At 43.5% G+C, this 23154-nt stretch overlaps 1 protein-coding gene across 1 annotated transcript; it reads right to left on the reverse strand.

The window, feature by feature from the left end:
• Positions 1–315: 315 nt before the first annotated feature.
• On the reverse strand, positions 316–10399 carry LOC118566996. Its single transcript, XM_036150919.1, has 44 exons — positions 10329–10399; positions 10193–10218; positions 10002–10023; positions 9874–9901; positions 9696–9780; positions 9450–9596; positions 9155–9366; positions 8956–9059; positions 8747–8865; positions 8472–8639; positions 8065–8264; positions 7856–7968; positions 7618–7724; positions 7307–7483; positions 6965–7173; positions 6767–6861; positions 6630–6655; positions 6439–6460; positions 6311–6338; positions 6133–6217; positions 5887–6033; positions 5592–5803; positions 5393–5496; positions 5184–5302; positions 4909–5076; positions 4502–4701; positions 4293–4405; positions 4055–4161; positions 3744–3920; positions 3402–3610; positions 3204–3298; positions 3067–3092; positions 2876–2897; positions 2748–2775; positions 2570–2654; positions 2324–2470; positions 2029–2240; positions 1830–1933; positions 1621–1739; positions 1346–1513; positions 939–1138; positions 730–842; positions 492–598; positions 316–357 (listed from the first exon to the last, which is right to left on the reverse strand). The coding sequence occupies exons 4-44, from the start codon at positions 9897–9899 to the stop codon at positions 316–318; spliced, it is 4947 nt and encodes a 1648-aa protein (XP_036006812.1). The 5' UTR covers positions 9900–9901; positions 10002–10023; positions 10193–10218; positions 10329–10399.
• Between the last annotated feature and the right edge of the window lie 12755 nt (positions 10400–23154).

Below are 23154 nucleotides of genomic sequence, written 5' to 3' on the forward strand. Positions count from 1 at the left end.
AGATGGTCTCTCGTACAGCCACATTTTGGATGAAGGTTGTGTTTGTCTGCAAAGAAACAGATCCAAATTGTAGCTCAGGAGGAGTTTTCTTTCCAATAAAATCCTGCAAAATGATCAGCGGGGTTTGCGGCAACAAGGACATTGGGACAAATGTGTCAAAGTTTCCGTTTGGCATTTACCTGCTGGAGGGTTGTTGTGAACTCTTGTAAAAACTGAGCGAGCTGCTCTGTATCCCCGGACTCTGTCAAGTTTGTGAGCACCTCCTTCACAAGGGTGGCGTCCTCCAAGGCACCGCTGTCTGGATCCGTTAGCAGCTCAGCTTTTTGTGTTGGTGATAGAACAGGTCAAAAGTGCTCCCTGGTGACAGAAAGAAGGAGAAAATGTGAATTTCTTTTCTCTTTGACCTGACACTCCAAGCCGTGTGTGGACCCGCCACAAAGTGGAGATTTTGTTCTTGCTTTTGCAGACATCTACAGTAGGATGTCTCTTACCTGAGAGAGGTTGAAGAATTTGAGCTCAGAATACGTTGTGTATTGAGAAAATGGACCCAGGTTTGTTTCAACCCATTGGGCATCATTGTCGATTCCTTGCCTGCAAACTGAGGCACATACACACACATTTAAACTTCTGGGTATTCAAAGGATTTGTCCATTTTTTGTTTTAATTTTTTTTCTAAGCCTGTAACAAAGCCTTGGCAAAGTGAACACAATGTTAATATGGGAGACGTACCTGGTAGGTTGATGACAGCAGCAGATTTTTTCAGGTATTTGAGTAAAACATCTGCAATGGCTTGTAGTCTTTGCTGAGGTATTGCAGAGACAACCTTGCCCACCCCACTCACACTGCAAAGATTGGAACAAGTCTTTCAGACACAGTCCCTTAAGAGTACTCTGCAGCTTGGAGCATTCAACTCTGGCTGTTCTTAAAATACAACTCACATGACATGATAGTTTGTGCAGTTCACGCTGGTAGTTACACCTTGGAGCATTTGTGGAGTGAAACTTGGAAGGACAGGGACCAGTTTGATGTGAAACCAAGCAAAAAAGTCATTTTCAGTGAACTTTGGGAAAGATGGACTGACGATGATGTAGGTCCTGTTCATAATGCGATCCCTCACGTCAACTTGGAACTCGGGGACCTGGCAAAGTAGGACAAGAGAGCAATCCAACACCACTAAGTTTCTCTGAAGCAAGTCCAACATACATTAGTTGTCCAAGCTTGCAAAAACAGTAGAACTGGATGAATTATTGCCATTTCATAATTTGGAGGCTACAAATCAGCTTTCATTGCCATTAGGTGCAGTTTCTAAAACAGGGATTCTATCCCGCTTGATGGTGTAGCTTACCTTCTCCTGCTCTGTGAGCTTTGTAAAGAATTGATCCACGTTGTCAACGGCGTTTCCATCCTCCAGTCGGTCAAAGACTCGATCAATCAATTTGGTGTCATTTGAGATGTCTGAGCTCAGCAGTAACTGTGCTACCTGAGAGGGAGACAGTTCTGACAAGGCTTGGGCCTGCAAAGGTAGAAAACGAGAATTTAGGTAGACGTAACTTTAAAACTTCAGGGCAGAAAAGTCCGTAGAGCCCCAAGACACCAAGCAACTCTGCTAGTTACACTCACACTGGAGAAGTTTGGATTGAGGGCTTGCAAATCCTCTATGCTTGCAAATTCTGAGAAATTTCCAAGGTTGGCTTGTAGCCAGAGCTGACTACCATTGGCAGATGACACACAGCCAGGGTCTGCAAAATGACAGGAAGTCAGAACCCTGCCTTGTTTAAACCACATGCAATCAAGACATTACCAAGGAGGACCTGGGAGCCTGCCTTTACCTGGCAAATCTTTTCTGGAAAGGAACGGTTGGATGAGATGAGTGAAGACTGTTTGCTTTCTCTTGTTGTCCATCAGTGAGCTTTGGTTGCTGAATGCTTCGATGCTGAAATTTGAGCAAAGGATTTTAACTTCAAAGCAATCTGCAGGTTTATTTCAGACAGTGTGTACGGTCATGCAGTAAGTCTGGCATCTACTTACACAATCTGGTATGTCTGGCAGCTGAAGTTGTATGAGCCAAGGCAGGAGAGGAAATTTGTTGACGGAGAGGCCAGGAACGGACGCAGCTCTGTCTGGAACCGACTTCTAATGGCATCCTCACTCTTCAGTTGATCCTGAGTGAGGGTTTTAACTACCACTTCTCCCAGAGCATCAAGAGAATTTGAATAGGCAGAGTTCATGGTGGTGGGGGCCTAGAAATGGGAGATAAATCAGTTGGATGTAGAAGTAACAGCAAAAAGCCTAGAGTATTTCGAATTGATTGCGTTGGATATACCATGGTGGCGAACAGTGGGAGAGCCTGTTGGAGCACGGAAGATGCTTTTTGGAAAAGAAGCTGCCAAACTTCCACCACATATGGTGCGTTGCTTTCCACAGAGCATTTCAAGAGTGTGGCCAGGTTGGCTGCTGTGAGGTTTGTTGGCTAAAGAAGAAAAGCAAACTTTGAATGTGTTGTTTTTTCCACAATATACTACAGCCAAGATCAAAATCTTGTCTTATAGCTTGCACATGAGCATCTTACCGTGGCACAGGCATGTTCAATGACGGTAAAATTGCACACGGCTGAAGTGGAATTGTCATCTTCCAGTGTTGTCTGGAGTTTGGAGCTGTGTAGAGTAATGAGAAAACATTGCAACCTTAGTTACACTTTGTAAACTTATTTGCTAAGTCAGCGTCATATACGATGGCCAGGCTCTTACCTGTCTACCCCAGAGCAGATGAGCATTTCTGTAAAAAAAAAAACAACAGATTTGTGCGTCATATGATGGTATTTGACCAATTCGGCATTTTCATCAATTTCTAAACGAGCCATATTCAGCAGACTTACCATCAGCATGTGTCTCTTTGCACTGAGGACAAACAAAGCAACAATTGTTAGATTAGTGGTAAAAGCTACTCAAAAGGAGAAAACCTTTGTATCATTACTGTTACAATTGAAATGCAGGACAATTTAGTCCTTTAAATGCACATGGCATGGTGTAGATATACTGTGTAATGCACTGTTGAACCTGGGCTTACCTTGAAAGAATCAAATTCTGCACAAGCTGTTGGAAAGAAAACAGAAAGTAGACATACCGTCAATATGTATTTTAAACTACCAGTGGTACTGGGCTTTTCTCAAGGTACTTGGTCAGCAAGGCATTCTCCACACAAACCTGGGAAGGTCTTCTGTAGTGATGCCAAGCTAGATCTCACGCTCTTTGAAATGTCCAGTGGCAGGAATTTCAGGCTTTGCATTAGACCAGTGACTCTGAAAAGGAGAAAACTTTCATTATAGGGACAAGTATGGAACCATAGTTCGATATGGATCAAACCCAACAAATCAGATTCCTGTCTTAAGGGTCATGTCTTACATAGCTTTGTAGGATTCACAGCTGATGTTACTGGGTATCACCCGCAGGCTGTCAGGATGGATGCTTGCTATCACAGGAGACAGATAGACTTGGAACCAGAGCTCGTAGTCTTCTGCTTCAAAGGAGGCAAGTTTAGGAGCAAGGCTGTTCAAAGTCAGGTTTAAGATGGTCTCTCGTACAGCCACATTTTGGATGAAGGTTGTGTTTGTCTGCAAAGAAACAGATCCAAATTGTAGCTCAGGAGGAGTTTTCTTTCCAATAAAATCCTGCAAAATGATCAGCGGGGTTTGCGGCAACAAGGACATTGGGACAAATGTGTCAAAGTTCCCGTTTGGCATTTACCTGCTGGAGGGTTGTTGTGAACTCTTGTAAAAACTGAGCGAGCTGCTCTGTATCCCCGGACTCTGTCAAGTTTGTGAGCACCTCCTTCACAAGGGTGGCGTCCTCCAAGGCACCGCTGTCTGGATCCGTTAGCAGCTCAGCTTTTTGTGTTGGTGATAGAACGGTCAAAAGTGCTCCCTGGTGACAGAAAGAAGGAGAAAATGTGAATTTCTTTTCTCTTTGACCTGACACTCCAAGCCGTGTGTGGACCCGCCACAAAGTGGAGATTTTGTTCTTGCTTTTGCAGACATCTACAGTAGGATGTCTCTTACCTGAGAGAGGTTGAAGAATTTGAGCTCAGAATACGTTGTGTATTGAGAAAATGGACCCAGGTTTGTTTCAACCCATTGGGCATCATTGTCGATTCCTTGCCTGCAAACTGAGGCACATACACACACATTTAAACTTCTGGGTATTCAAAGGATTTGTCCATTTTTTGTTTTAATTTTTTTTCTAAGCCTGTAACAAAGCCTTGGCAAAGTGAACACAATGTTAATATGGGAGACGTACCTGGTAGGTTGATGACAGCAGCAGATTTTTTCAGGTATTTGAGTAAAACATCTGCAATGGCTTGTAGTCTTTGCTGAGGTATTGCAGAGACAACCTTGCCCACCCCACTCACACTGCAAAGATTGGAACAAGTCTTTCAGACACAGTCCCTTAAGAGTACTCTGCAGCTTGGAGCATTCAACTCTGGCTGTTCTTAAAATACAACTCACATGACATGATAGTTTGTGCAGTTCACGCTGGTAGTTACACCTTGGAGCATTTGTGGAGTGAAACTTGGAAGGACAGGGACCAGTTTGATGTGAAACCAAGCAAAAAAGTCATTTTCAGTGAACTTTGGGAAAGATGGACTGACGATGATGTAGGTCCTGTTCATAATGCGATCCCTCACGTCAACTTGGAACTCGGGGACCTGGCAAAGTAGGACAAGAGAGCAATCCAACACCACTAAGTTTCTCTGAAGCAAGTCCAACATACATTAGTTGTCCAAGCTTGCAAAAACAGTAGAACTGGATGAATTATTGCCATTTCATAATTTGGAGGCTACAAATCAGCTTTCATTGCCATTAGGTGCAGTTTCTAAAACAGGGATTCTATCCCGCTTGATGGTGTAGCTTACCTTCTCCTGCTCTGTGAGCTTTGTAAAGAATTGATCCACGTTGTCAACGGCGTTTCCATCCTCCAGTCGGTCAAAGACTCGATCAATCAATTTGGTGTCATTTGAGATGTCTGAGCTCAGCAGTAACTGTGCTACCTGAGAGGGAGACAGTTCTGACAAGGCTTGGGCCTGCAAAGGTAGAAAACGAGAATTTAGGTAGACGTAACTTTAAAACTTCAGGGCAGAAAAGTCCGTAGAGCCCCAAGACACCAAGCAACTCTGCTAGTTACACTCACACTGGAGAAGTTTGGATTGAGGGCTTGCAAATCCTCTATGCTTGCAAATTCTGAGAAATTTCCAAGGTTGGCTTGTAGCCAGAGCTGACTACCATTGGCAGATGACACACAGCCAGGGTCTGCAAAATGACAGGAAGTCAGAACCCTGCCTTGTTTAAACCACATGCAATCAAGACATTACCAAGGAGGACCTGGGAGCCTGCCTTTACCTGGCAAATCTTTTCTGGAAAGGAACGGTTGGATGAGATGAGTGAAGACTGTTTGCTTTCTCTTGTTGTCCATCAGTGAGCTTTGGTTGCTGAATGCTTCGATGCTGAAATTTGAGCAAAGGATTTTAACTTCAAAGCAATCTGCAGGTTTATTTCAGACAGTGTGTACGGTCATGCAGTAAGTCTGGCATCTACTTACACAATCTGGTATGTCTGGCAGCTGAAGTTGTATGAGCCAAGGCAGGAGAGGAAATTTGTTGACGGAGAGGCCAGGAACGGACGCAGCTCTGTCTGGAACCGACTTCTAATGGCATCCTCACTCTTCAGTTGATCCTGAGTGAGGGTTTTAACTACCACTTCTCCCAGAGCATCAAGAGAATTTGAATAGGCAGAGTTCATGGTGGTGGGGGCCTAGAAATGGGAGATAAATCAGTTGGATGTAGAAGTAACAGCAAAAAGCCTAGAGTATTTCGAATTGATTGCGTTGGATATACCATGGTGGCGAACAGTGGGAGAGCCTGTTGGAGCACGGAAGATGCTTTTTGGAAAAGAAGCTGCCAAACTTCCACCACATATGGTGCGTTGCTTTCCACAGAGCATTTCAAGAGTGTGGCCAGGTTGGCTGCTGTGAGGTTTGTTGGCTAAAGAAGAAAAGCAAACTTTGAATGTGTTGTTTTTTCCACAATATACTACAGCCAAGATCAAAATCTTGTCTTATAGCTTGCACATGAGCATCTTACCGTGGCACAGGCATGTTCAATGACGGTAAAATTGCACACGGCTGAAGTGGAATTGTCATCTTCCAGTGTTGTCTGGAGTTTGGAGCTGTGTAGAGTAATGAGAAAACATTGCAACCTTAGTTACACTTTGTAAACTTATTTGCTAAGTCAGCGTCATATACGATGGCCAGGCTCTTACCTGTCTACCCCAGAGCAGATGAGCATTTCTGTAAAAAAAAAAACAACAGATTTGTGCGTCATATGATGGTATTTGACCAATTCGGCATTTTCATCAATTTCTAAACGAGCCATATTCAGCAGACTTACCATCAGCATGTGTCTCTTTGCACTGAGGACAAACAAAGCAACAATTGTTAGATTAGTGGTAAAAGCTACTCAAAAGGAGAAAACCTTTGTATCATTACTGTTACAATTGAAATGCAGGACAATTTAGTCCTTTAAATGCACATGGCATGGTGTAGATATACTGTGTAATGCACTGTTGAACCTGGGCTTACCTTGAAAGAATCAAATTCTGCACAAGCTGTTGGAAAGAAAACAGAAAGTAGACATACCGTCAATATGTATTTTAAACTACCAGTGGTACTGGGCTTTTCTCAAGGTACTTGGTCAGCAAGGCATTCTCCACACAAACCTGGGAAGGTCTTCTGTAGTGATGCCAAGCTAGATCTCACACTCTTTGAAATGTCCAGTGGCAGGAATTTCAGGCTTTGCATTAGACCAGTGACTCTGAAAAGGAGAAAACTTTCATTATAGGGACAAGTATGGAACCATAGTTCGATATGGATCAAACCCAACAAATCAGATTCCTGTCTTAAGGGTCATGTCTTACATAGCCTTGTAGGATTCACAGCTGATGTTACTGGGTATCACCCGCAGGCTGTCAGGATGGATGCTTGCTATCACAGGAGACAGATAGACTTGGAACCAGAGCTCGTAGTCTTCTGCTTCAAAGGAGGCAAGTTTAGGAGCAAGGCTGTTCAAAGTCAGGTTTAAGATGGTCTCTCGTACAGCCACATTTTGGATGAAGGTTGTGTTTGTCTGCAAAGAAACAGATCCAAATTGTAGCTCAGGAGGAGTTTTCTTTCCAATAAAATCCTGCAAAATGATCAGCGGGGTTTGCGGCAACAAGGACATTGGGACAAATGTGTCAAAGTTCCCGTTTGGCATTTACCTGCTGGAGGGTTGTTGTGAACTCTTGTAAAAACTGAGCGAGCTGCTCTGTATCCCCGGACTCTGTCAAGTTTGTGAGCACCTCCTTCACAAGGGTGGCGTCCTCCAAGGCACCGCTGTCTGGATCCGTTAGCAGCTCAGCTTTTTGTGTTGGTGATAGAACGGTCAAAAGTGCTCCCTGGTGACAGAAAGAAGGAGAAAATGTGAATTTCTTTTCTCTTTGACCTGACACTCCAAGCCGTGTGTGGACCCGCCACAAAGTGGAGATTTTGTTCTTGCTTTTGCAGACATCTACAGTAGGATGTCTCTTACCTGAGAGAGGTTGAAGAATTTGAGCTCAGAATACGTTGTGTATTGAGAAAATGGACCCAGGTTTGTTTCAACCCATTGGGCATCATTGTCGATTCCTTGCCTGCAAACTGAGGCACATACACACACATTTAAACTTCTGGGTATTCAAAGGATTTGTCCATTTTTTGTTTTAATTTTTTTTCTAAGCCTGTAACAAAGCCTTGGCAAAGTGAACACAATGTTAATATGGGAGACGTACCTGGTAGGTTGATGACAGCAGCAGATTTTTTCAGGTATTTGAGTAAAACATCTGCAATGGCTTGTAGTCTTTGCTGAGGTATTGCAGAGACAACCTTGCCCACCCCACTCACACTGCAAAGATTGGAACAAGTCTTTCAGACACAGTCCCTTAAGAGTACTCTGCAGCTTGGAGCATTCAACTCTGGCTGTTCTTAAAATACAACTCACATGACATGATAGTTTGTGCAGTTCACGCTGGTAGTTACACCTTGGAGCATTTGTGGAGTGAAACTTGGAAGGACAGGGACCAGTTTGATGTGAAACCAAGCAAAAAAGTCATTTTCAGTGAACTTTGGGAAAGATGGACTGACGATGATGTAGGTCCTGTTCATAATGCGATCCCTCACGTCAACTTGGAACTCGGGGACCTGGCAAAGTAGGACAAGAGAGCAATCCAACACCACTAAGTTTCTCTGAAGCAAGTCCAACATACATTAGTTGTCCAAGCTTGCAAAAACAGTAGAACTGGATGAATTATTGCCATTTCATAATTTGGAGGCTACAAATCAGCTTTCATTGCCATTAGGTGCAGTTTCTAAAACAGGGATTCTATCCCGCTTGATGGTGTAGCTTACCTTCTCCTGCTCTGTGAGCTTTGTAAAGAATTGATCCACGTTGTCAACGGCGTTTCCATCCTCCAGTCGGTCAAAGACTCGATCAATCAATTTGGTGTCATTTGAGATGTCTGAGCTCAGCAGTAACTGTGCTACCTGAGAGGGAGACAGTTCTGACAAGGCTTGGGCCTGCAAAGGTAGAAAACGAGAATTTAGGTAGACGTAACTTTAAAACTTCAGGGCAGAAAAGTCCGTAGAGCCCCAAGACACCAAGCAACTCTGCTAGTTACACTCACACTGGAGAAGTTTGGATTGAGGGCTTGCAAATCCTCTATGCTTGCAAATTCTGAGAAATTTCCAAGGTTGGCTTGTAGCCAGAGCTGACTACCATTGGCAGATGACACACAGCCAGGGTCTGCAAAATGACAGGAAGTCAGAACCCTGCCTTGTTTAAACCACATGCAATCAAGACATTACCAAGGAGGACCTGGGAGCCTGCCTTTACCTGGCAAATCTTTTCTGGAAAGGAACGGTTGGATGAGATGAGTGAAGACTGTTTGCTTTCTCTTGTTGTCCATCAGTGAGCTTTGGTTGCTGAATGCTTCGATGCTGAAATTTGAGCAAAGGATTTTAACTTCAAAGCAATCTGCAGGTTTATTTCAGACAGTGTGTACGGTCATGCAGTAAGTCTGGCATCTACTTACACAATCTGGTATGTCTGGCAGCTGAAGTTGTATGAGCCAAGGCAGGAGAGGAAATTTGTTGACGGAGAGGCCAGGAACGGACGCAGCTCTGTCTGGAACCGACTTCTAATGGCATCCTCACTCTTCAGTTGATCCTGAGTGAGGGTTTTAACTACCACTTCTCCCAGAGCATCAAGAGAATTTGAATAGGCAGAGTTCATGGTGGTGGGGGCCTAGAAATGGGAGATAAATCAGTTGGATGTAGAAGTAACAGCAAAAAGCCTAGAGTATTTCGAATTGATTGCGTTGGATATACCATGGTGGCGAACAGTGGGAGAGCCTGTTGGAGCACGGAAGATGCTTTTTGGAAAAGAAGCTGCCAAACTTCCACCACATATGGTGCGTTGCTTTCCACAGAGCATTTCAAGAGTGTGGCCAGGTTGGCTGCTGTGAGGTTTGTTGGCTAAAGAAGAAAAGCAAACTTTGAATGTGTTGTTTTTTCCACAATATACTACAGCCAAGATCAAAATCTTGTCTTATAGCTTGCACATGAGCATCTTACCGTGGCACAGGCATGTTCAATGACGGTAAAATTGCACACGGCTGAAGTGGAATTGTCATCTTCCAGTGTTGTCTGGAGTTTGGAGCTGTGTAGAGTAATGAGAAAACATTGCAACCTTAGTTACACTTTGTAAACTTATTTGCTAAGTCAGCGTCATATACGATGGCCAGGCTCTTACCTGTCTACCCCAGAGCAGATGAGCATTTCTGTAAAAAAAAAAACAACAGATTTGTGCGTCATATGATGGTATTTGACCAATTCGGCATTTTCATCAATTTCTAAACGAGCCATATTCAGCAGACTTACCATCAGCATGTGTCTCTTTGCACTGAGGACAAACAAAGCAACAATTGTTAGATTAGTGGTAAAAGCTACTCAAAAGGAGAAAACCTTTGTATCATTACTGTTACAATTGAAATGCAGGACAATTTAGTCCTTTAAATGCACATGGCATGGTGTAGATATACTGTGTAATGCACTGTTGAACCTGGGCTTACCTTGAAAGAATCAAATTCTGCACAAGCTGTTGGAAAGAAAACAGAAAGTAGACATACCGTCAATATGTATTTTAAACTACCAGTGGTACTGGGCTTTTCTCAAGGTACTTGGTCAGCAAGGCATTCTCCACACAACCTGGGAAGGTCTTCTGTAGTGATGCCAAGCTAGATCTCACGCTCTTTGAAATGTCCAGTGGCAGGAATTTCAGGCTTGCATTTAGACCAGTGACTCTGAAAAGGAGAAAACATTCATTTAGGGACAGGTATGGAACCATAGTTTCATAGGATCAAACCCAACAGAAGAGTCTGTATAAAGCATGTCCTACATGCTTTAGGATTCACATAGGGAATGGGAAACCGGTGTCAGGAGGATGCTTGCTATCACAGGAGACATAGACTTGGAATCCAATCATAGCGCTGCTTATGGACCAATGTTTAGGGCAAGGCTGTCAAACATTTGAAGATGTCTTGAAAGCAACATTCCTTTGGCAAGGTTGTGTTTGTCTGAAGATAAAAGAATCAAGTGCTAAAATTTTTTTTAAATAAATCATGCACAGTTATCACAGGGTTCCACAGGGACATAAAAAAATGTGTCAAATTTTTTAGCCTTTAAAGATGGAGTTGTTTGAATGGAAAAATGAGTACCATGGACTGTAAGCTAGAAAGTAATGAATAATGTATGGGTGGACCAACATGACGTTGGAACGTCTGGGAAGGTGGTTCACGAGTGTTTATGTGAAGTTGTGACCATTGATATTGGACGAGAAGCTCTCAGTCTCCACTCTAATTCATCCCAAAGGTGTTCTGTTGGGTCAAGGTCAGGACTTGGGAGACCTGTCAAGGTCTTCCACACCAATGTCTCTCCTCCAGGTCTTATGGACCTTCCTTTGTGCTAAGTCATGTTGGAAAAGGAAGGCTCTGTCTCAAACCTGATCCCACAAAGTTGGGAGCATCTAATAGTCCAGAATCTCTTGGTCTGCTGAAGCATTCAGAGTAAGGGCCAAGCCCAGCTCCTGAAGAACAACTCCACACCTGAACCACCCTACCACCAAGTTTTACAAATGGCTCAATACAGTCAAACAAGTACCTTTGTCATGCAACTGCCAAACCCAGACTCCTCTGTCAGATTGCCAGACAGACAAGCGTGACGTGTCTCTACAGAGAACATGTCTCCTCTGCTCTAGAGTCCAGTAGCGGCGTGCTTTATACATCTAAAGCTTTGTACTTGGTGCTATCTGGCTTGCAGCTGCTCCACCATGGAGACCCATTCCATGAAGGTTTCTACGTTGTTCCTGAGCTAATAGGAAAGCCACATGAAGTTTGGAAGTCTTTAGGAATGGACTCTGTGGAAGGTTCTTCTAATACCACTGACAGTTGACTGGGGAAGATTTGGGAGTCAGGAGGTCCAGAGAGCAACCTGTTCTTTCAAAACGTGCTTGATTTTTTACAGTATTGTATAAAGGTACTCTGAGTCTCTCAGGGCTCCTAGCTTAGCCTAGAACTTGCTGCCATGGAGTTTCAGCTTCAGTGATTTTTATGCTGTTGAGAGCGACTCTGAGGAAGGAAACTACAGAAATGTCTTAGTGAGGTGGGGTTGACACCGCTGCTAGGTTTAATGCTGTCTTCTACGACCTGTGATTGGTTGAAACAAACCAAAACGACCCAATGTGCTCCTAGTGATCAATGGAGAGAAATGAACCGATTAGACCGGATTAAGAAATGTGTCATGATGATAAAACATATATAATTGTTACCTTATTTCCATCCAGATCATCATTTTTATTTGCTGTTAAACGATGACAAAACGATGACATGAAACAGAGAAAAAAGGTGATAAAACAAACTGGGCAGAGGAGAACAGAGGAGAGTTAAAGATAAATTGGTCCCTGGATCACGGAGGCGACTTTGAAGCTGGTTGCTCCAGATCAACGAGTCTTTTTCTGCTTTTAGCTCCAGCCTGGAACGTGAGAAGCTCTCTGGAGCCGGCATCACACCAGCAACCTTCTAGACGACCATTTAGGCTCTGGATGCTGACACCATCATGAATACAGAAAATACTGAATTGCCTCTTTCACGTCTTCCCTCTGTGTACATACAGTGGATATTATAAGGCTATATCTTTTCTAGAGTGTGTATTTAGTAATAGGAATAGTAATATCATCTTTATTGTCATTGAAACATACATTGAAACAAAATGTGTTCTCTGCTTTTAACCCATCACCCTTGGGGAGCAGTGGGCTGCCAAATGTGTGGCGCCCGGGAAGCAATCTGGGGATAAGTGTCTTGCTCAGGGACCCAGAGTGCAGGCGCTGGGGATCGAACCGGGTACTTGCATCCTTCTCTGAGTGCATTTCTACATTTAAATAATGTAGAAATGTACTGTATTATTTGATTTTATTTGTTATTCCTTAATCAAATTATATTACAAGATCCATGCCTTTAACCTACTTTTAGCAATATAGTGGAGGATCTGTCCATTTCAATCTGAAAAACACACAAAGAGAGAAAAGGCAATTAGAAGAATTTATTGATACAATAATTTAACTTTGGCGCTCAGACCTCGGCAGGAAACATAAACGCTGATTTATGCTTTAATGTAGATAAGCAGATGTATGACAATAGGGATATTTCCCCCCAAAAAATGCCGAGGTCCAGGCCAGACTGTCAGCATATTCAGAAGGCAGAGAGAAGAAGAAAGGACGTGAAAGCTTAGGAAAGGGCCCGTTGCCGCAAAAGCCTACCAAAAACAGGGCCGCTTTCCACTAAGGCTTACCAAACAGGCCGATGCTGCGAAGGCTTACCAAAAATTGAAACGAGATGAATGGGAAGATGAGGTGAGGTGGATGGTGAGGTGAATGGAGAGGTGAATGGACAGTTTCGGGGCTGATGCACGTGATGAATGAATAATCATGACAGGGAGCACGGCAGGGAACATGGCAGGAAACATGCGGGGAGCATGGCGGGGAGCATGGCAGGGAGCATAGAAGGGAACATGCGGGAAGCATGGCAGGGAACATGCGGGGAGCATGCGGGGAGCATGCGGGGAGCATGCGGGGAGCATGCGGGGAGCATGGCAGGGAGCATGGCAGGGAACATGGCAGGGAGCATGGCGGGAAGCATAGAAGGGAACATGCGGGGAGCATGGCAGGGAACATGTGGGGAGCATGGCAGGGAACATGGCGGGGAGCATGGCGGGAAGCATAGAAGGGAACATTGCAGGAAGCATGGCAGGGAGCATAGAAGGGGACATTGCAGGGAGTATGGCAGGGAGCATAGAAGGGAACATTGCAGGGAGCACGGCAGGGAGCATGGCAGGGAGCATGGCGGGAAGCATGACGGGAAGCATGGCGGGAAGCATGGCGGGGAGCATGGCGGGGAGCATGGCGGGGAGCATGGCGGGGAGCATAGAAGGGAACATGCGCGGAGCATGGCAGGGAGCATGGCGGGAAGCATAGAAGGGAACATGCGGGGAGCATGGCAGGGAACATGGCGGGGAGCATGGCGGGAAGCATGGCGGGGAGCATGGCGGGGAGCATAGAAGGGAACATTGCAGGGAGCGTGGCAGGGAGCATGGCAGGGTATGATAATAAAAGATGGGTCTAGCGATGATGAGAATGTATTTTAAACCACCACCAGTATTCGAAGTTAGCTTACCCTACAGACAGAGAGAGCGTTGAGCTGCTAGGATTGATGAGTGTTCGGGGCGGATATATGAGGTGTAAGCCGATGATGTCCATCGGCCCAACTGCTGGAGAGAAGCCACAGAGACTCCACGAGCAGCTGCTGTTGTGGCTGCCCCTATCCTAAATGATTGGCTGGAATAATGACTAGATGAAAGGCCACAGGATTCTAATAGTATTCTGAGATGTTCTTGAAATCAGCGTGCTGACATGGGAGAACCCTCAGGTGTGACAAAAAGAGCTTTGGAATGAGGAAAAAACTTTTGCCGTTTTTGAACGAATTTAAACATAGTGATGAACGAGCAAAAGGGGGCACCTATACGCGTGGTAGAAATAGAACATGAACCTTTCCCTTTAGAATGTTTCAAAAATATTTTGTAATGATCGATCTAGAAACGAAGATCTGAAAGAGACAAATGTCAGGAAGGATCAAAATGACTATTGGTTGAAGTGAATTCACCTACTCTCGAGAAGCCATAGAAAGCCATTGAGAAAGAGATTGATAAAAGAGACTTAACGTAGGAAGAGTGGGGCTTAACGAAAGTGAGGACAAAAACCTCTTAAGGATCGGGTAGGTTATAGGCTTACGTGAATCAAATACACGTAAAGAATGTTTTGCCAAACCTTTGAAAAGGAGCTTAACGGAGGGGTTTTTGAAAGGACTAGGCGAATCGGGATTATGGCATTTCGAAAAGAAATTAATACCAGCTAAGAAGCTGTGGATATAAGAAAGCTTAAAATGGCGTTTGTCGAAGCAGTAAGAAATGAAAGCCAAAACAGAGGTAATAAGTAATGGATACAAAGGTATGTGGAGACTCAAGCAAAATTTTGCAAACAACTGCCATGCGAAATTATAAGTTCTGAGAGTTGAAGGGGCTAAACCTGATTTCATGTAGAAACTGGAAGAAAGTAAGTATGAATGAAGAGTGTGAGTTAATTGAGAATGAGTTCCTCTAGTGGAGGAACAGGGGTCGGAAGGAGATCGGCTGAAGGAAGAAGATGACGGAAGATCTGAAATTTCAAACGAGAAAGAGCATTAGCAGCATGGTTAAAATGACCAGGAACGTGACAAGCTGAGATGATAAAGTTATTAATGACTACTTGCCAAGTTATGCTTCTAATGAATGGCATGAGAGACTGAGAGGTGGAGCGACCTTTATTGATGGCATCAACAACTGCAATGTTGTCGCAGAAAGCGGATATGCGCTTTCTTTTCCAAAGCGGGCCCCACAGACGGCAAGCTACGGCTATAGGGTAAACCTCGCATAGCGCAGATGATTGAGAGTTAGTGAAAGAGGGAGGCCACAAACCAGCAAACCACCTATCTTGGAAGAACACCCCAAAACCTACGGATGGGGCAGCATCCGTGAAAAATTGGAGCTTGTCAGCAGACTGAATGATGTCGTCATAGAAAAACGATTTGCCGTTCCAGTCGCAAAGGAGTCTAGCCCAGAAGGAAAGATCGGAACGGCAACCTTCATCTAGAGAAACCTGATCTAGGAGGGAGGGAACAGAATTAGCCAAGTCAAGCAGCCGGGAAATAAAGGAACGACCTTGGGGAATGATGCGCATAGCAAAATTGAGGTGACCGAGCAAGGAAAGCAGCTAATGTTTGGAAATAATTGATGCAGAACTATAGGCTTGTCTGCGGGCAGGGATGCTATCATGGCCACTGAATCAAGAACTATGCCTAAGAACTCGATTTTTGTTGCAGAGCCGATGGTTTTTTTCTTCGGACAGGGGAACGCCGAGACGGGTAAAGAGCCTTTTCAGTTTGAGAAGAGACAAACTGGGCCGGATGGAGGGAGGATCTATGAGTAGGAAATCATCCAGGAGATGAAGACGGCATGGAAGATGAGTGACATTAAGGAGAATCCAACACAAAGCTTCTGAAATTTTGTCAAACAGACAAGGACTGCTCCTGCAGCCGAACGTGAGACGGACAGCAAAATACAACAAGGACTTCCATTTTGCACCGAACAGGTGCCATTGAGAGGGGTGAATGGTAACGATTTTGAAAGCATCAGAAATGTCTGCTTTAGTCAGCCAAGCCCCTTGGCCGGTGATCTTGATCAGATAAATAGCGTGGTCTACGGAAGCGTAGTCAAGGGAAAAAGGGGAAAGAGGGATGAGGCTATTTATTGAGGAGTGACGGCCAGAATGAGGGGCAGATAAATCCAATATGAGCCTCTTTTTCCCAGGATATTTACAGGTAGCTACCCCTAGAGGACTCACACGAAAAAGAGCAAAAGAAGAAGTTTTGAAAGGACCAATCATGAAACCCTTGGACACTTCTTTGTGAAGTAACTGATCTACAATATCTGGTACTTTTGGAGCGGATTGGAGATTAGGAGAAACGTGGGTGAGGATGGGGGGGTTGTAAACTCCGACATGAAAACCTTGAGAAAGACCGGTAAGAATGAAATTGACAAAAGTGAGGTCAGGATGATGAAAAAGACAAACCAGCAATTCAGAAATGATAATGGGGGTGGAAAGATGACGGGCTATTAAGGTTTGAAGGTACGATTTCTCAAGAAGCGTGCACGGCGGGGACAGACGGACTTGGAATGCGCGTCCTTGCAATGACTGCAAATATGGAGAAAACTGCAATTAGGGAAGGTGCAAAAACTTTCATTAAACTTATTGCAAATGGGTCTGGAGTTAAATACCTGAACATTTCTACCTCTGCGGTCAGTGGGCTGGACGAATGTAGATGAGAGCAGAGGAGGAATAGATGGAGTACTAGATTTAAAGGGAATTGATGGGCAAAAAGCACTTGACCGGTTGAATGACAGGAAGAGCAGGGGATGGACTGAGTCAACATGATTAAGAGATCTGTATTCAAGACGGACCAGTCCAAACAAACTCTGGATTGGGCCAAGGTTGCAGCTGCTTTAGTAGCGAATGATTGGTGATATTGATAAAAGAGATTATTGCCAAATTTGATGTGAAGATCTGCTATTAATGCGAGATAAGTGTCGAGCTCGACCCTGCGGTCCGGATAAACTTAACAAAGAATGTCATTGTAAATGCTGAATGATGCTAGGAATTGGCCAATGGTGAGGTCTTTAGATAAACGGGGATCAGATGATTTGAAAATGGCTGTAATATTGCCTGCTGAGGCAACTTGGTGTTCAACTTCAGAAGAGGGAAGGATGAGTGAAACTAAATTAACATATTTTCCTTGAATAATATTTGAACGGAGGCGAGGAGAAACATTAGAGTACATTGGAATATATGATCTGCCTAAAGCTGGCCAGGTGCGGGCGTTAGCGAGTGTGAATGTAGGAGGGGGAGGGAGGTGATCTAACTGCGAAGTTAATGACAGCGATGGTGTGGCAGTGTGTTGGTTTTCCAGGGCTTGAAGGCGTGCAGACATGAGCTTGAAACTGAGCGAATAAGAGAATCCAGGGTGGAGCAGAGGGAAGCCGAAATCAACAGCGGGAGGATTGGGGAAAGGTGGTGCCGCTATGGATTGAGAAGCCAACATTACGGGGACGTCTGAAGAAGGACCTGGGTTTGTATCGGAACGAAGAGAGGGACCGGGCGTAACGGCGGCTGGAGCTGGGGTAGACCTGGAGCAACCTCTGCTGCGTTTAGCGGGGGGAGAGGAGGATTTGCATAACTGCTTACGACCTGGATTCGGAGCAGACGGAGGAGCAGATGGAGGGGGAGATGGAGATGAATCTTGGTGAGGCAAGAGGGAGTCTAACTGAGACAGCTGAGCAGAGTCTAGGTCGGAGCCTAGCAAAATACCCCTGAAGCACAGTGCAGAAGACGGAGATGAAAGAGATGAAAGGGCTAGATGGGAACTTCTTTGAGCGGGAGGATTTGAAGATAGATTGATTTGATGATCGTGGAACAGGGACCCAGCAGGGTTGTCTGAATCGAAATCCGACATTGGCGCGACGGTTCTTGCGCTTGCTGAAAAGCAGGCCGAGAGATGATTTGGAGTTGCTTTTAAGGTGAACACGGGATGATGATTGGGCTTTGAGGAGGTGTGGCTCAAAGTGGATTGGCGGTCCAGCCTCCGATTGGATGGAAGTGAGCAAGAGTTTCTTCAGTTGAATTTCCGCCTTTAGCTTCATTATGGAGAAGTCCAGAATGTCGACTTGAATGGTTCACAAACTAACATGTTTAAGTGACAACCATCCACAGCAAGGGGTGGGTGTAGTTGACAGAGTGTGTGGACTTACTGGCATGAATGGACATGGAAGGATGCCAACAAAACTGAGAAATCAGATGACAAAAAGTGACTTCCGACAGAAAAAAATCATATCTTGCATTATGGCTCCTCAATCCAAGAATTGGGTCCAGTTTCTGTTTCACCTTTCTGTATGAAGGTATTGGGTTATTGGTGAAGAATTAATCAAGTAACTGTTGCCCTCAGTTAAGCATCTTCCTGTGTCTCTTGACTACATTGTGGCGAATCGAGACCGACAGTGAAACTTTACTCTAGGGAGTACATTTGAGCATTAAATGTTGGGAGAGATGCGGATGGAGAAAGTTAAGTGAAAAGAAAGTTTCCAACAGATTATGCATCACAATGTTTCAGTCAAAATGATCTACATGGTCAGTCAGTGCTATAAAAACATTAACTTGTTAATTTGAACTTCCAAACCAAATCAAACATAAATAACTGAACATATTTAAATTATTGCCACTTGTCTCTGTAATACATTCCTGTCCACAGTCAATCAGACAACTATGCTGCTGAATGAAGCTGGAAAAGCTGGGACACCTCGCAGCAAAGGATTGAATGCTGCTCCATGCTTACCCAAAGGTTGGGGGAGAAACAGTTTTCCATAGATTGCTGTTTGGACCTCCTTTAGTGCAGGGAACCACACTGGGGCATATTCTCTTCAACCTGTATGGGAACGAGTTGCCCAAGTATGTCCCAAAGTCGACCTTCAGATGTACGCTGATGACTCAGTGGTTTATGTGCCCGGTAAAACCTCTGCAGCTATTGGGAGCGCATTGACCAAAAGTCTGGAGAAAGTGTCCAATAGACTAAACAAATCCTGTTTAAACTTAAACAAAACCAAGTCTATGTATTTTTCTATAAAAATAATTTGGACAACAAAAGATTTAAACATCAAAATGAATGGAGAACTTATTGAACAGGTACAACAACAAAAAAACAATGAATTTGTTGCTCAAAAAATGGAAAATAAGACCCAACCAGCTTCTGAACAGACTACAGTAAACTTTTCTGCACTCCTACACAAAACAATGTATGTAAGCTACAAAAGCTGATTTGGCGTGATATGTCCCCTGCTAGTACTTAAACCCAACTGAATGATTCTGCTAAGCTTTGTCTGCTTGTTTATAGTGTGTTCACATGTTTTCTATACTGCAAAATGTTAGATTTGTATTATTGTATTAATTTATTACTACCTTGTATGTGTTTGCATATCTGGCAAATTACGCTGATTTTGGTTTTAAATGTCTTAAAATTAACAATAAACATAAAGAAACAGGTTCATCATTTTAACCACAAATGTAACACTGTGGATAAAATCAATACCTGCCTGTAATTAGTTTTTTAGCCACTTATTTGTTCAGATTGAGGATAGCTTTTAGGACCAAAGCACATGTCCTGTCAGCACTCACACCAAAGCGTTTACTTCTCTGCAGAAACCCTACCGAGTTAAAAATTGAATCAACGGCTCACGCGGTGTGGGAAATCACACTCAGGATGGCTCAGTTAGTTCCCACATAAGTCAAATGAAGGACAGAAAGCAGGTCTGGCAGAGACAAAAGGAGAACAAAAGAAGCAAGAAGGTTCTGGATCTACGTTAGAGAAATTCCCAGTTCTCACACCTCTGTCAGAACCATGTTATGACAATATACCAATAAATAACTGATTTCTTAAACAAGTTGAATAAGCTCAAGATGACTTTCAGAGAGTTTTTTTATTTTATATATTTCATGTTTATTGTTCATATTTTTATGATTAACTCACAGTGACTCTGATGGACGTCATCCCAGAAGGGCCAATCAACCACGACGTTTGGAGCTCTCATAAGTATTTCGTTCTGGAATGTTCCAGATCTAACAATAGCCTGTTAGGTAAAAGTTAAGTAACTGATGCAACGTGATCTGTTTCCTCAAGTTATTTCATAATTACCCATAGACTACATGTAACCCTGCCTTCTAAGCAGCGCAGGGAACTAGCTGCTTGCATGAAGACTTTGTTATCTGGCTAACAGGAAACACTGGAACAAGCAAGGCTGTTGAGTTCCAGCATTTTACAGAAAGATCGTTACACTGCAACAAGGCCTTTTACAGGCCAGCACAGCAACTCGGAGAAATTCAGTTCAATTTATGTATATAGCCCCAATTAACATGCCATCTCAAGACACTTTACAAAGTCAACTCTATCAAATCCTCCAGACAGATCGGTTTAAAGTTTTCTCTCTGGAAACCCAGCAGGTTGCATCCAGTCATTGACCTGCAGCATTCAATCCTCCTGGATGAACATGGAGCCACAGGGACAGTTTCGGGCATTGAGTTGTTGACTCCAGCCAAATACCCTTAATAACAGCTTCTAGCTCCTGTTCCTTAACTTTTCATGGGGTCAACAGTCAGAACTCTATTGTGGGGAGGAAAGGAGCTTCGGATGCTGATTCCAGACAGCCTTTAACTCTGACGTCATTACGTGGCGGAAACATGGATGATGGAGTCAGATCTGGGCCTACAGCCTTCTGAACATGGACTAAAAAAGTGTCGATCTCTTCTCTCTGGACATTTTCATTGATTTCTCTGAGAAGGCTGTTATTATACGTCATGTAACACAAAAAATTGTGGGATTCCTTAAGGCTTCTTAGTAAGGGACATTACGGGGTTCCCAGGCTAAACTAGCCACGGTAGGAAGCATCCAGGCTCCTTTTACTGCCTCCTTCCTCACTGACTGCACTATTCAGACGCTGATGGACTTCTGCTTACTCTATAAAGGTATTCGGATTGAGCTGTTGACCTAGTAGCAATCCCTTATACCTAGCATGCAATATCATTATAAAACTGCAAGTAGAAACACTAAAACCACAGAATAAATAGACAAGATAAAATGCATTGTGTTTCTGTGTTCAATCAGCAATATGTGAGATCTGAAATCTGTCCCCAGATGTTTTACTGCTCTGCCACCATTATTATGCTTATATCTGCTTGTTATTTTAAAAAAAAATTTAAACAGAGAAAGTCCAAACTATGACTCAGGTGAAAATGAACAATATTCACATAATCAGCAGCAGGTAACCTGCCAATCAACAATAAGGACACCAGTCAGCCACACCTGTTTCTGTTTACGCCCTGCTGGTACACCCAGAAAGGAAGCAGACTAGAAATTCTTCTCTTTCAGTCAAGTGTTTTTAGGGTGCAAAGTCTTTTTGTACTAACTTATCATTTTGTCTCTTAGCTCACAGGGAACATTTGAATTTTCCAGTCATATTCAAACAGGAAAAGCTGAAAAAAAGCAAGAACACGAAACTATCATATAAGATGAAAAACGACCCCGCCTCTTGCCCATTGAAATGCTGGAGATAGGCACCAGCACCCCTCGCGACCCCATGAGGAATAAAGCGAGTAAGAAAATGGATGGAAGATGAAAAACATTGCATCTTGCAGTTTTTCTGCAGGGTTTTAATCCCCTAAAGTCTATTGTCTTTAATTATGACATTATTGGGATCTATTCAGATTACTTTCTGAGCAACATACCACCGATACCTCTTATGCTCACTGATGTTTTGTTTGTTTGTGACCTCTTGCACAACATGGATGCTGAGATGCTGAGTCATGAACATCATGGATAATTAAAATCTCACAATTGAGTTGAGTAGTCCTCCATAAATGCTTTTAAACATCCAACTTATCCAGTTCAGAGAAAGTACCGGCTGTTCAAAGAATCTCTTAATGGGTAAATGTTCTTAAGCCATGCAGGACACAGTTACCTAGAGGACATTATTTGTTGCAAATATGTCTAAACATGTCTAAATGGTCCAAATAAATACACTTTCAACTGTTTCAGCTAACACAGAAAAGCATTAAAAAGGGAGGAGGATGCTGAACTCAGGTGATTTCTGACCCAGAGCTTTTACCATGTCAAGCCACTTCAGATTGGTTTTATTGTCTCTGTGAGGAAATTACTGGATTATTTTACAGATATTTTCCTCTCAGTGTAATGAGCAACTCTGTGGCTTCCTGGAAGTCCCGCTGAAAGTTTTACTTTAATTACAACTCAACTTTGTCTCTGGGGAGATCTAGAAAAATGAGCCCAGCCTGTGCAGCCCAGTAAGGGGCGCTCTAGAGACCAACTTTTTGACAGATCTCCTGTTTTTTCCCTTTGATTTCTTTATAGGTCTTCATCTGGTTAAAGTCTTTGTGACAAACACACTCACCATAAAATGATCAGTGCAGATTTTTTTGGCTGCACTAATCCTGGGACGACCCTCCAAGGGTGATTTTAATTCAGGTGCTTATGCTGGTGAAAAATCAGGTGCTTCACGTTTTGGCTAGAATTGCAAATATAGTTTGTTTGCGATAACCTGAATAAAAACTTAACATGTAACCTAATTACAAAATGTGACAATTGTAAAATGCAAAACAACTAAAATTTTCCAAGAGAAACTTTGAACATTTAGACATCCTGTCAGTAAAAAGGAGCGCTACCGCAGTTCATCCCTGCTGCTACCAGATTATACAATGCTGCACTGTAACTGTAACTATAACTGTAATAACTAATGCGCAATAACTATTTAATACCCTGTGCAATAACCTGTGCAATAATACCGGTCGGTGGTCGAACTGTTTTCCTTTTTCCTTCTACCCAATAATAAAATGCAGCCATGGTGATGAGCGGGCACAAAGCCGCCCTCGCCGCCGCAGGCAGCACGGCATCAAGCGGTTCGGCATCAGGCTGAGTCAATCGGATATGCGAGATACAAACAGCCCTTCATTATTAAAAAAGCAAGAAAGAAACGATTTAAAGGAGCAAAGATGCTGGAAAGAAAGGAGCGAAGGAAAGGAACCTCCAGGGGTTGCAGTCCAAACCAAGGCTTTTTGACATCTTATAGCTGATCCGCTGAAAAGGTAGATTCATTTCAAGTGTAGCTTGTATTAGAAGGTATACCTGTAGTTAATGTTTGCCTTGATATGATAAACTACTGATTTAATAAACTTTTATAAACTGTAAAGTAGTGTTGTTGTTTTGCACATGTTTAGAGTTGTTCTCGCCCGGGGAGTAATTAAACTGCCACGGGCCCTTAGATCCGCCGACCCGCTTCT

Source organism: Fundulus heteroclitus, chromosome 19, assembly GCF_011125445.2.
Source record: "Fundulus heteroclitus isolate FHET01 chromosome 19, MU-UCD_Fhet_4.1, whole genome shotgun sequence".
Lineage (NCBI taxonomy): Eukaryota > Metazoa > Chordata > Actinopteri > Cyprinodontiformes > Fundulidae > Fundulus > Fundulus heteroclitus.